Here is a 14488-nt window from a genome sequence, read left to right on the forward strand (position 1 = left end):
AAATTTGTTATAATTTTGAAATGCAATTCATACCACATTTGTTTAAGATTTTCTAGGGACTCTTTCTTTAGTAAACCTTGGCTATAAATATAAGACTTCTCAGTGGATCCAAAGAGTGGGATATTATGGTTAAGTAGAGAGAAAAAAAATACTATCGTGAAGGGTCCCCAAGAAAAAAGAGAGAACTATAATCTTCTTCATGTATTAAAGAATTTCTCCCTCTTCTCCCATGGAGTCACATCGCCGAACCACTTTAAACCTATGTATTTGTTGAGATTGATTATACTTTCATTGTTTTTATTTTTCATTATTTTTATTTTATGGAATTATTAAATTGCACTTAAGTAAACATAAACATTTATTATAACTCTTTAATTACAATGCACTCAATCAGATAAGCTTCATGTTGCAAGTCATCATAGCCATAAACTCATCCATATCAACCAACCCATCCCCATTCTTATCAACTTGCCTCACCATCTTCCTACACTCTTCAATAGTACACCTCTCCCCAATCTTGCTCAGCACCTCCATCACCTCCTCCGCATCAATCCTTCCATCTTGATTCTGATCAAAAACCCAGAATGCGCTTCTGATATCGCTAGCGCTCACCCCTCTCTTGTGCATGTCCATGAATTCTCTAAAGCTTATATATCCATCATTGTCTTTATCGGCAACACTGAAGATCAAATTTGCCTCTGTAGATGCATCCTCTTTTCCAAAAACCTCTAGGTGGTTTATGAGTTCTTCAGAGGAGATCTTGTTGTCACCGTTTGTGTCAATCTTTTGAAAGACTCGTCTCATTTCGTCAACATCAGGTAGAAAATTGAGCTGTGAGTCGGAGACTTGCCTGTCTTTGATGGATAGCCACTTTACGGGCTTTAGAGGGAGTTTCTTCATTAGGTTGTACTGGAAGTTCAGGATTTTGAGCTTCGACATTTTTACGGAAAGAAGAATTTGTCTCTCATTTTTGTAAAGCTACAAAGGTTTAAAAATATGTAGGCTAGAGATTCTTGTCTTGAAGTAGAAAGATTGGAATTTTATGTGCGTCAGGATTTTATTTAATGGGCTAAGAATCGATCACTTGGCAAGCAAGAATCAGGATTGAGCTTTTACCAAGCTTCAAAAGCTAAAGGTAATACATAAGCATAAGAATCTCTTCCCTTTCTTTCCATTTAGGCTTTCTTTAGAGGAACAAGTTGGAGAGAATATCAAAAAAACGAGGAGAAGAAGAAAAACTTTTTCTAATACTATTGAATAAAACAAAATTATTCATATGTATACTCGTAAATCACGAAAAGAAATATATAATATGTGATTTATGTAAGTGATACTCATTTCTATTAAACTTGAAAAAAGCCACAGATCGACTTCTTGCCTTGCCTCAAAGTTTATTTCTAAAAACAACATTATTCATATGTATACTCGTAAATCATGAAAAGAAATATATAATATGTGATTTATGTAAGTGATACTCATTTCTATTAAACTTGAAACGAGCCACAGACTTTTTTCGTTGCCTCAAAGTCTCTAATGATTCCACTAAAACTCCAAAGTTATGGTCAGAGTTATATTTTACATTATAATATGTTTCTTACAGGTTGAGCACCATTTTTATGGGTCAAACCATGGAGTCGCATAGCGGTCATAATTTTTAAAAAATTCACTTGAAATTCATGATCATTGGGATTTGAACCATCTCAAAATCTCTTAACAATTACAACAAAACTCTAAAATTATAGTAAGGATTGAAGATTACATTGGTAAGAAATAATCAATATGCATCATAATTTATGAACTTATATACAATTTAGGGAAGTAAAAAAATGCTTCCACTCCCAGATATTTTCAAAAATATGCGAACCTTCCAATTTGACAGTTAGAGATTACAAAAGATGCTTCTATTTTTTCCTAAACTTCTCTTCAACCCCTTTACTTTCATTTTATTTTTAAAATGATTAATTGCAGATAAACACTGTACTGTCATCCGCATTTGTAGTTAGTCCCCCTATTTGTTCTATTGTTGTATATAGGCCCGGAATGAATTTTTTTTTACTCTTATACCCTAACAAAAAGAGGAAACTATTCTTCTCTTTCAAATTGTTGGTGAGGTGTGGAATAGTACTATGATTGGCAGTTCCAGTTGCAGAATGTTATGACTGGAAGCAGGTGCTACAATGGTATGCTATTCATGGGAACGGAAAATCTCATGTTAATTTGGTTGGAAAGATTGCTCGTTCTGCCTTCTGGTATAACATTTGGCATGAAAGGAATATGAGATTGCACAAGGATATTGGAGTTAATACTTGATTGTAAAGAATTCTAAAACTTGCGTTCTTGCTTTTGTTTATCATAGCTCAATACTTATTGAGTTTTAGGGTGGATTGATTCCCTATAAGTAGAACTGTATCCTTTATTACTCACGTATGCCTGCAGTGCTATTTTACATATTGCTTATGGTGAACGGAAATTCTGTTTCATTGGCTTAAAAGTTGAAACCTACAAGTATATACAATTTTACCTTTTATTTTTTATTTTTTAACAGTTATTCATGTGACACGAGATTCAGAAACGAAATAAGTGGTATCAGAATAGTTAACATATGCAATACAAAAAAGTAAAATGAATACAAATTAGTCTAACTTTTCTAGATTTGATTGGTAATAAAAATTGACAAATTTTTAAAGAGTTACAATCAAAAGCGATATCAACATCACGCTGCATTCTTTATAGTAAACTCATCTATGTTTATGAGAAAAATGAAAGAAAGAACAAATTGACGAATAGCATGCAGATGCTATTCAACTTGATCGAGTGGGCATGCAGTTTCATACTTAATATTAGTTCGTTGCCCCGAGAAAGTTCTTCAGCTTCTTTGGCGATATCTCAATAGTGCTCTTCTGCATCTCCTCTTTAATCTCATCACTGTCTCCCTCAATTTGATTTCCGTGAGCTCATATCCTATGGAATCATCAACATCATCATGTCATATTATTTAAAACATTTTGATTAAAACATTGATGTTATGGTGTTCCCATTCGTCAAAAAGCAACTCATAGCCAAGCAACGGATAGGTGTACTTCATGCTATGCCCCAATCAAGTTAGCGGCTAAAGACCAACGATGATTCCGACTTAGCCTAGTTGTCGGGTCGACATTCTTTAATGTCGACTTGAAAGGCGGTACCAGTCGACCCTCTTATCGAAGACGACTCGCCACGAGTCCACTCGACCATTTACTGGACACCTCACAATGACGACTCGAAAGTCGTTACTTCTCGACGAAGCTAAAGGACAACTCCTGCATCGAACCTCTCTCTCTGGCAACATGTCAGCATCGTATTTAATGCATGACAGGCGCATCATGCCTCTAGCCCTAATAGCTTTCATGACTCATCGGACCACGTAGGCACTGCCAAGCCGTCCATCACTTCTCGTTTAATGCCGAAGTGATCCTCCCCCATTGGCCAACCATCACTTGTAAAGTAGGTACTGACGCAGCCGCCAGCTCATACTTCGCCACCGACATCTTGTGCTCGGCCAAAATGACTGATCTGCCGCTCCGTCATCACTATAAATAAGAGGTACTGCTCTACAGAGGGGGGATTCTGATTCTGATTCTTTTTCGAACTTCATTTTTGAAGATTTTCTCTTGGATAAACTCTTTTAACCTTAAACTGTTCTGCTATCTGCATATGATATTGCACACACAAGAACTCTTATAGTTCTTTATTTTTCCCCTACTCAAGTTCACCAGCTAACTTGACCGTCGGAGGAACCATGGGGGAACCAAGCCCTGTTCTCTTATGAGTTTCTACTTGTGCAAATTTTTCAGCCGCTCAACTCAAGAACAAGACATAAAATCGGGGAAGAAAGCAGCCCCTCATCAATACTCAATAACCTCATCCAACCACAGATATAACTAGTTGTGTGATCACTTAACATCAACAATTGAATATTATCAAAAACAAATACTGTATAATGATCCATGTCCTGTTCTTCAAGCTATCTAGGATGTGTCCATCAAGTTTGTTGTTTTGAAAATAACTACAAAAGAGGAGATTGTTGAAATTGATCCTCAAAACCCTCTAATTGTTGAAATTATCCCTCAGAACCCTTTAATTGTTCAATTCAGGCAATGGATCATCAATGATCAAGAGGAGACAATCAATGGTCACTTCGATCATCCATGTGTTACAATGAACAATCAGAGAAAAATAGAACAAGATTTTGAACCATCGATGGATTATAGAGAACCATTGATGGACTCTAGGAGATCATCATTGGTCATGTTAAACCTCGATGGCTACAATACTGATTGCAGTTTTTGATGATTTAATCTCAACCATTTGTTTTTCTTTTGATCTTCAACTTCTGCCAAGTTTTGGATATTTCTTTCCTGATCTATTGCGGTCTCATATATATTAAAATAGAGAGAGTTTACATTCAGATTGGATTTTTTGAACAAGAGGGTTTGAATAGAAGAGATTGAGGGTTTAGGATATTGCCTTGTTTTGTACTTCTTTCTCTTTTGATAGTGGAATTTCTCTAATGCCTCTACTGTGAACATAGCCCAAATTGGGTGAACCGCATAAATCTCTATATTTACGATTACTTATCATTTATTCTCATGCTTGTTCTTCGTAATTATTTCTGCTTTATTGTGCACTTGCTCTGACAAACTGGTATCAGAGCTCCAGTTGTGATTTATTTTCTGCGCAAAGAAGATGTTTGTGAAATACAAGATTGAGCAGTTTAACCATGATGTCAATTCCGGTCTTTGACAAGTGAAGATATGGGCTATTCTTGTTCAACAAGGATTACAACAAATTTTGTTCTGAAAAGATAAGTTGCTGGCACCTATAATAAATGATGAAAAGTTTGAGATGGATAAAAAGGTATTAACTTCAACCCAATTGTATTCGTCGAGTAAGGTTCTTCGGGAAATTGTACATGAGAAGACCAAAGCAGACCTACGGCTCAAATTAGAATCTCTTTACATAACGAAAACCATCGCCAACCGACTATACCTGAAACAAAGATTGTTTATGCTTCACATGATGGAAGATACATCTATTAAATCACATCGTCATGAATTCAATTCTATTATTATGTATTTGGAGAATGCAGATATGAAGGTAGAAGATAAAGATCAAGATTTGTTATTGTTATGTTCTTTACTGCCACTTACAAGCACTTCAGGGAAACTATAATATATGGAAGAGAATCTATCTTAATGGAAGATGTGAAATAATCTTTATTCTTAAAAGAGTTGATGAATAAAGAGTCGATTGGATCTAGTGATGACAAAGTCGAAACCCTACATGTTTAAGGTAGAAACATGGAGTGTGGTTTTAACAATAAAAATACGTTGAGATTAAAGTTGAAGGCTAAGAGCAAATTTTGTAACTATTGCAAGAAGAAAGTTCATGTCACGAATGAGTGTTGGAAGCTTCAGAATAAAGGAAATATGAAAAATAAGGTCAAAGAAGACTTCACAGAGCGTAGTGCTATCGAGGATGATTTTGATAGTTTTATTCTTTTGGCTACAAATTCAGGTAGATTCAAGGATGATTGGATCTTAGCCTCCGGTTGAACCTATCACATGTGCTCCAATGTAAATTAATTTTCCACCTACAAAACAGTTCAAGGTGTAGTTATTCTTATGAAAAATAATTCTCATTGTAAAGCAATTGGCATTGGTACAACTAACGTTATAATGCATGATAGTATTGTGAGAATATTGTCAAATGTTTGTCATATTCCAGATTTGATGAAGAATCTCATTTCTCTTAGCACCCTTAAAAATAACAAGGGCAAGTATTTAGCTAAAGATGGAGTTTTGATAGTTTTCAGAGATGTTCCAGTTATCATGAAAGTAAAAAAGTTAGGAAATATCTACATTACAGGTTCTGCCACAATTACTACATTATCATTGTTAGAGATCAATGCCACCAAGTTTTGGCATATGAGAGGGGCATGACTATACTCTGCAAGAGGGGACTTCTTTGTGGTTAGAGTACAAAAAAGATGGATTTTTATGAGCACTGCATTCTTGGCAAGTAAAAGCATGCTAGTTTCAATATAGTTGTGCATAGATCCAAAGGCACTTTGGATTACATCCATTTTAATTTACGGGGTCCCTCGCGTGTTCCTTCGAATGGCATTACTAGATACATGTTCATATTCATTGATGACTACTCAAGGAAAGTTTGGGTTTAAGTGTTCAGCCATTTTAAGCAAGGACAATAAATGGATTAAGTGTTCAGCCATTTTAAGCCATTTTAAGCAAGAACAATACATGTTCATGTTCATATTCATCGAATGCCAGTACTAAAATGCAAGGATTAAGTGTTCAGCCATTTTAAGCAGTGAAAGACGTTGATTGAGAAGTAAACTGATGGAAAAATTAAGAGGTTTAGAACCGATAATGGATTAAAATCTTGCTCCACGGAATTTGATAAATTCTAAAAAGATGAGGGTATAGTTAGACATCGGACCGTATAATACACACTAAAACAAAAACAAAAATTGTAGAACATATGAATAGGACTCTTCTTGAGAGAACTCATTGCATGTTATTGAATGTCAGTTTGTCAAAATATTTTTGGGCTAAAGCAAGGATTTCAAGACTTGTGAAGAGAGAAATGAAAAAAAAAACTTTTGAGAGATGGGGGGTAGTTATGTGGCTAGCCAAGGGAAGTTGAAGGGGAGAGGGAGTTGGAGAAACTTGTCTTGTGAATAAAATGGGGGAGAGAGAGAAGGTGAGTTTGAGTGTCTCATACACCTTAACCATATGACTTGTAGGGGTGTTATCCTGGTTTTTGTGTAAAATTTCCTCATTAACATGACTGCCCAAAATAATTTGATGTAGTACTTATAAGGTTTTGAAATAGTTAATTGTTATTTTAGGCTAGCTTTAATTAAGTTTCAAGACCATGAGGTTTCATGCCAATGGTTATTGTGAATACTATAGGTTGATTAATTTCCTTAATTAAAGCATGGATAGACAAAAGTTTTCACACTTATTGGCTCTTAACTCATGCTATCAAGATCATGAATTGCTTATTTAGATTCAAGAGTCGATATCGATAATGGTATCTACCTGACAGACAATAAGAATGTTACATCCTTTTCCCCCTTAGAAGAAATTTAGTCCCTGAAATTTTACGTACCCTTAAAACAAGTATGGATATGTCTTCCGCATCTCAGCTTTTGGTTCCCATGTTGCCTCTTCAACTCATTGATTGTTTCATAATATTTTAACTAGGAATATAGACTTGTCCCTTAGCTACTTCTTATTGAATTCAAGAACCCGAATAGGCCACTGCTCATAAGATAGGTCCTCCTGCAGGGAAATATTTGGTATGAAATGATGTGTCTTCGGTCTAACACATATTTCTTTACATTGGAGACATGAAACATACTGTGAATCTTCTCTAATTTCGGTGGCAAGGCTAGGCAATAAGCAATAGGTCTGATCCTCTCTAATATCCTAAATTGTTCAAGGTATCTCGGATGGAATTTTCCTTTCTTTCAACCTCTTGATTTGACTTTGGTTAGTGTAGCCTTTAGAAATACATGATCACCAACTTAAAACTCTAGGTCCTTGTGCTAATGATCCCCATAACTCTTTTGTCTGCTTTGCACCATGCTCATATATTGTCGAATTATTAAGATCTTCTCTATCATCTCTTAGATTAAGTCAAGTCTGAGTAGTTGACGATCACTATTTTTTTCCACAGATAGAAGATCTATATTACCTCTCATATGGGGCTTCATATGGTGCCATGCTGGTGCGGTTAGGTCTCATCTTTATGAGCCTACTATCTAATCTAGTTTTGATGTTAACAAACAATTCCTAACAATAGTTGTCGAGTGTTTATATTTTATTGACTTTATGATGCCATGCTGATGCGGTTAGATATTCTACACAAAGATCCTCTATCAGAGGTTAGTTTGAATTGCGCCTCAATGATGACATTCAATGGAGGTTGGTGTATATTAGAATGAAGTCATCGTAATTCAAGTCAAGAATCATCATCACTTCATCCACAAACCAAGATAAGCTATTGAAGATCATTTGCCTAGGGTATATTAGTTTTTAGTTTATACTTTATGTGTTAATGCTTAAAGCTCATATCATAAACATATATGTTATTTTGTTTTGTTACATTATACGCTTCTTTGAGAAAATAACTCACTCTCTTTTTATTAACTTTATGATATAGTTTTACATCTTTTATAAAGTCTATAATGCATTAATAATATTCTCAAAGTTTCCTTGAAAGAATTTCATCAATAAACAAGTGTTTAGAGATTTTGTATCTTGAACAATTTGCAAACTACATCAGTTTTCATAATTAGGAAATGAAATTTAAAAACTTTCTTCTCTAATATGTTCATCATCATATATACAAATATTTTCCCAAGTTTTATTAATTTTGGATTTGTTTTTTTAATTTAAATTGAATTTACTAAAACAAGTTTCCAACATTTTCAGAATCTGGAATATATGTTTTAAAACAGTGATTTTTAAAATATAGGAAGTGATATTTTAGAAATTCTTTCTTTAACGTATTTAACTATATGTTTAGACTTTTCTCAAAATTTAATAATTTTTAGAGTTGATTTATAATTTTTAATTGATTTTATAAAATCAGCTACGCAGATTTTCAGGTTTCAAATTTTATGAACAGTATCAGTGAACAGTGTCGTCGACCGAACACTGTTCATCGGTCGACCGTATAACAATCCGTTGTAATAACGACTAGTATTTCCAAATTTTGATTTTTAGTTTTTTTTCTTGGGTTTTGGGCTATTGTTTTGAGCAAGTATAAATACCCTCAAGTCCTCAACACTAAGAACTATCCAAGAAAAGTTCTAAACAAGTATACAAAGGTTTTAAGGATGTTTAAGTTTGGTTTTAAAGTTTGTTTTGTAAAGTTATTTTCACAAGAGGAAGAGGATATTATACATTCTTGTTTGGGCTTCAATTTCTCATCTCCATCACTCTTGTTGTAGAGATGTTTTTGCTAACTCAATTCTAGATTTATATATTCATTTGCTGCTTATTAATTTCATTAAGCTAGATTTTGTATTGAGTTTGCATTTTATTTTTCTCATTGTTTACACACACATCCCTTAAGCTTTAGTATTATCACATTAAGTATAATTTGGGTTGTTGTAAGTGTATCATTGAGAGTGAGCTTACTTTGAGTTCTCGTATTTTATAGAGAACAAACATTTTTCTTGTGCTTAATTGTGAGATACACTTTGTAATACACTTATACACTGAGAGAAGTGTGTGGTAAGAGATGTGGTTGATTCCAAGAGGGAGGTTGGTGGTAAAGCCTAGAGAGAGGTGGTAAATCTGAGTACTTAAAGAAGGTGATACATGCTAGGCCAACACTTAGAGGGTCTAGAGTGTGAGTTGCAAAAGTTTTCGGTGAGCTAGAAAACCAAGATTATGAGGTGTAAACTTTTTCGGTTAGCGTTGAAGCCGGTTTATATAGTGAAGTTCTCCTCGAGAGTGGGGAGCGGAGACGTAGATTGGAAGGACCAAACTCTGTGATCATTTTCTTGTGTTTGCATTGGTTATTTGCCCACTATCTTGTTTATATTGTTTCATGTCTATTTCACCATTGTGTTAATTACATATCCTTGCACATATAAGTTGTTGAATATCATACTCACTAGGATATTTGTTAATAAGTTACCATATACCCTATTCATCCCCCCTCCCCCTCTAGGGTAATTTCATTTGGTATCAGAGCATGGTGCTCTTTGATTTTTGGCTTAACTGCCTTGAGCCAAAGATGCTCATTTTGATTTTACGAATCTAGTTTTGAGATTTTTTGTATCTTATATGCTTAAATATATCATGAATATGCACGGTGCACTTAGGTTAGGTTATACCATTAATATTGCTCCTAGGATTGATAATTTCCCCTATGCACAATGGTTGTTAGATTTGAACTCTTTGTTAGATCTAGACACTTTGATTTATGGGAAATAAATTGATTGTGCTTATATTATACCTACTTTGAGAAATATAAGTGGAGTAAAAATGATTATAAAATGTTTAGCATAAACAAGCTCTTATCAGATTTTTACACAATGCTTTTGATTCATATTTATCTAACAAGCTTGATTCTTTTGATAGTACTTATACATTATGAAAACTTATAGAAGCACATCAACGGAACTTAGAGGCAATCCGATAAGCTTTGGAGGATTCTTCTTCAAGTTCATGTGGAGCATCATCTTCATGTACACAGTCACTAGGCAATAAGCCTAGTGAGGTATGCGAGTCCGATAACGATGATAAACTTACTATTGATGAACTCACACATGGATATGAATTATTAATGCATGACTATAAAAATTTGCGATATAGCTTTATTGATTTAAAAATCAAGCATGTCAGTTTAAAATCCGATCATAAGATACTAGTAACAAAATTTGATATCATTGCTAATAAAAATGTAAATCTTAAAGAGAGCAATGAAAAATTAGAATTGGAAAATACTAGCTTGTTTCTTAAGAAATATAATATCATCTTAGAAGTAGAAAACATTCAAAATGTTGTTAGCTCTTTTGTTAACAATTATATATGTGAAGCCTAGTGGCGGTCTGAAGGTGTAGGATAGCAAGCGATTTTTGTTCTGCCATCTTGCGCCCCCGCCGAGATATTTTTGAGGTCTTGATGGCTATGAAGAAGAAAACCAGTGGGAAAAAGATTCTAGAGATTGGATTGAGAGCTTCTAAGCTAAATTTTGTGTCTTCTGATGATCATGTTGATTCTCGTTGTGAAGATGTTGATGAAGTTTTTGTAGAAATGGGATCTACTGGTCCTATTGGATCAAGGATGTCTAGATCTATGGTGGAGGTGCTGTATTCATCAAATTTGGTGCCTGATCGAGTTTTTGATTGTCAGCTTGATCTTTTATCTGGTTTTCTTGATCGTCAGCTTGATGAAGACCATGGCTCTGATTTTGAGGTAATGGAGTCTAGACCTTTGTCTTCTTTGAAATCGGGAGTTCATCTTCATGATTCCAGTAAGGCTTCTAGCTTTAAATCTCGTGTTTCTTAGGCTGATGAGGTAGATAAAGAGGTAAATCTTTCTCATGCATCTCAGACTTTGGTAAGGATTTCAGAATTTTTTCCTTTGAATTCAATTTCAGTACAAGATCCTATATCTGTTAGAGTTGATGGTAATAGATCTGGAGTTTTGAAAGTTCTTGAATCTGCTAATACATCTAATTCTGCTCCAAGATCTACAAAATTTTCTACCTAGTGCAGTCCATGTCTGAAGATTTCACTATTCTATTACAATCTGAAAATAAAGCTAATGAGAGTGGCTCGGATTTTGTGAAAAAATTCTTTTGCTGAGAATCATGAATTACCTCCTTTAGATTGAAATAATATCCATGTTCTTATTCCAGCAGAGAAAATAAGTTGGATAAGTTTATTTGCGAACAATAGAAATCCTGGTAGTTGTCTAGTGTTGAATTATGTGGCACCTGTAGCTGAGAATGTTGTTGTTTTTGAGGAAGATGAATGGTTTGAAGGTGCTTCTCAATGGAAATTCTCTCTCATTGGTCAGGTTTTGGGACTTAATGTAATTTTCAAGGCCATGGAAGCTTTTGTTCACAAAGTTTGGGCTGTGTCTGCAGCACCTGAAATGTGTATTTTAAAGACTGGAATATTTCTTTTTAAGTTCAATAATGAGGAGGAGATGAATAAAATTCTTAAAAAAAAGCCATTGGTTCTTTGGATCTAGACCTCTTCTTTTAAAACTATGGTCAATTAATGATGATATTGAGAAAATAAAGGATAACACATATCCTATGTGGATCCAATTACCTGGTTTGAAGTTAAACTTGTGAAATGCAAATAGCATTAGCAAGATTGTAAGTGTTATTGACAAACCAATTGCCACTGATATGCTTACTGCTACTAGGCAGAGATTAGCATATGCACGAGTGCTTATGGAAGTGAAAATGCCCTCTCCTCTCCCAGATCAAATATCTATTCAGGGACCTAATGGGAAAAGTTTTAACCAAAATGTTACTTATGAGTTAAAGCCAGGATGGTGTAACAATTGTAAAGTGGTTGGTCATGATACAAAATTTTGTAGGAAATTGAGTAGGACTCAAAAATGGGTTCCAAAGCAAATACAAAAAATGTCCAGGTTAATGCTGTGAAATCTAGCAATGTGCATTTTGAGGAAGAAAATATTGCTATGGCTTGAAGATATGTTGTAGCCAGGGATCAGAATAGCTCAGTCTATGGTTAGGGGATCTGACAGTGTGCATGTGGAGCAAAAGTTTGAGACCGCACATAATTCTGTGTCTGCACATGAACATGAGACTATACATAATTCTGTGTCTGGTCATGCACGCACTCCTATGTAGGGAGCACATTCAGCTGAAAGTGTTCAGGTTATGGCTAGGTTATCTAGCAGTGTGCATGATAAGCAAAGTTTTGAAACTACACTAAACTCTATGTCTGGTCATGCACACAATCATATGTCTCAACATGTGGAAGTTGTGCAACCAGAAGCTGGGCAATCTAATCTTTGGTTTCAAAGTAGAAAAAAGAGGATATCTAAGGAAAAGGAATATGATACTATTCAGGTTGCAGGTTCCCCAGTGCATGTTGTGTAGGATTTCCCTGTGCATGTTTTGTAGAATATGGTGTCCGATACAGGGATATCCATAGAAGAAGCTACCCCTTGGACTCCTACTCAAAGAATAAATATGATTGAAAATCCGATGCAATTAAATTCTTTCTCTCCTTTGACTAGGATAATAGATATAAAGGATCCCTCTACTACTATTAGGGGGATACAAATCTCTAAATCATGAACATGTTCTTCTGGAATGTTAGGGGATTAAACAAATCCCCTAAACAACATTTGGCAAAGCAATTTTTGAGATAGTATTAAGTTTCTTTTTTTGCTCTACTGGAAACAAAAGTAAAGGAGGGGAATATTCAATCTGTTGCTAAGAAGATTGCTAATACCTGGAATTTTTTCTCAACTGCCAATGGTACTGAAAAAGCTAGGATCATTGTTCTATGGGATCCAAATTTTATGAACATTCAGATTATCTATTCTTCAGCTCAGCAAATTACTTGTTCAGTAAATTCATTGGATGGAATGTTAAAATGCCTCATTACCTCAGTATATGGTTATAATCATCAAGATGCCCGAAGGTCTTATGGTCTGAACTATCTCAGATTCATCACACTGTTTTGGGTGTGCCTTGGCTTTTGTGTGGAGATTTCAACGCTTTGACAAGCAATGATGAAAAAAATTAGTGGTTCAATCTTCACTAATTCCAGACACTAAGGATTTCAATCAGTTCATTAATGATTATCAACTTAATCATCTCAAAACTATAGGTTGTTTTTCACTTGGAACAACAAGCAAGACTTCACCTCTAGAGTTTGGAGTAGGCTAGACAGAGCTCTTATAAATGATGACAAGATTAATAATTACAGTGCAAGTCATGTTGAATTCTTATCTCCAAGCTTCTTTGATCACTCTCCTACACTTGTATCAATATATGAGAGCAGAGATTAAGGTAAAAAACCTTTTAAATTCTACAAAATGTGGACTAAGCATGAAAAATATCTCCCAACTGTTTCCTCTATATAGCAGTCTTCTATTACGGGTCACAAAATGTTTCAAGTTTTGTCTAGACTGAAACTTTTGAGGAATGCTTTGAAGGAGCTGAACAAAAGAGATTTTCACAATATTAGTGAATAAGTTCTTAGAGCAAAAATGGATATGGAGGTTGTTCAAAATTCTCTTCAACATAATCCCCTAAATGCTGACCTCATTGCGCAAGAAAAGAAATGCATTACCTCCTATAACAGCTACTAGAATGTGAATTATCTTTTTACCAACAAAAATCTAGAATAGCTTGGAGCCTTCAGGGAGATAGATGCACAAGTTTTGTAAAACCCCGAAAATTTCTACAACAAATATATGTGAAATATTAATAGTAAGTATTTTCCTTGTGATGAAAAATATATATATACACATATATATGTCATATGAATGTAATTATCTGTGTTTGAGAACCCAACAAGTGATTTTAAGTGAGAGAAATCGAGTGTTATGGCCAGCGCGTTAAATACCCAGCAGCATGCATTTTTGTGCTGCGCGGTCGACCGACGCGGTCGACCGCACAGCAGTCAGAGAGCTTCCAGGTTTTGTTTTCTTTTAAGTTTTGTTTTGGTCCTATTGGGTTTCGGGTCGGGTTAGGGTTTTAGTATATATTCTATTTCAACCCAGGAGAGCCTCCCCCTTCAGCCCAAACGTAAAACCCTAGCCCCATTCCTCTTTTCTCAAAACCCTAGCTGGACCTGGTGATTTGGGGAGTTCCAGGGGATTGTTCGCGGATTTGAGCAAAGGAGGATCATCTCCAGAGCAGTTGTCAGCATCTAAGGCGAGTAATTTCTCGCCCAACCCCCACC

The 14488-nt window shown here is 35.0% G+C and overlaps 1 protein-coding gene across 1 annotated transcript; it reads right to left on the bottom strand.

Annotated features, from left to right (window-relative positions):
* Positions 343-1006, bottom strand: LOC109820631 (calmodulin-like protein 1). Its single transcript, XM_020386806.1, has one exon. It carries the CDS (start codon positions 937-939, stop codon positions 391-393), a length of 549 nt encoding a protein of 182 aa, XP_020242395.1. The 5' UTR covers positions 940-1006; the 3' UTR covers positions 343-390.

Source organism: Asparagus officinalis, chromosome 8, assembly GCF_001876935.1.
Source record: "Asparagus officinalis chromosome 8, Aspof.V1, whole genome shotgun sequence".
NCBI classification, from domain to species: Eukaryota; Viridiplantae; Streptophyta; class Magnoliopsida; order Asparagales; family Asparagaceae; genus Asparagus; species Asparagus officinalis.

What these genes read in the sequence shown, in the direction of transcription:
- LOC109820631 (XM_020386806.1), bottom strand. Translation starts at nt 939, where the DNA reads ATGTCGAAGCTCAAAATCCTGAACTTCCAGTACAACCTAATGAAGAAA.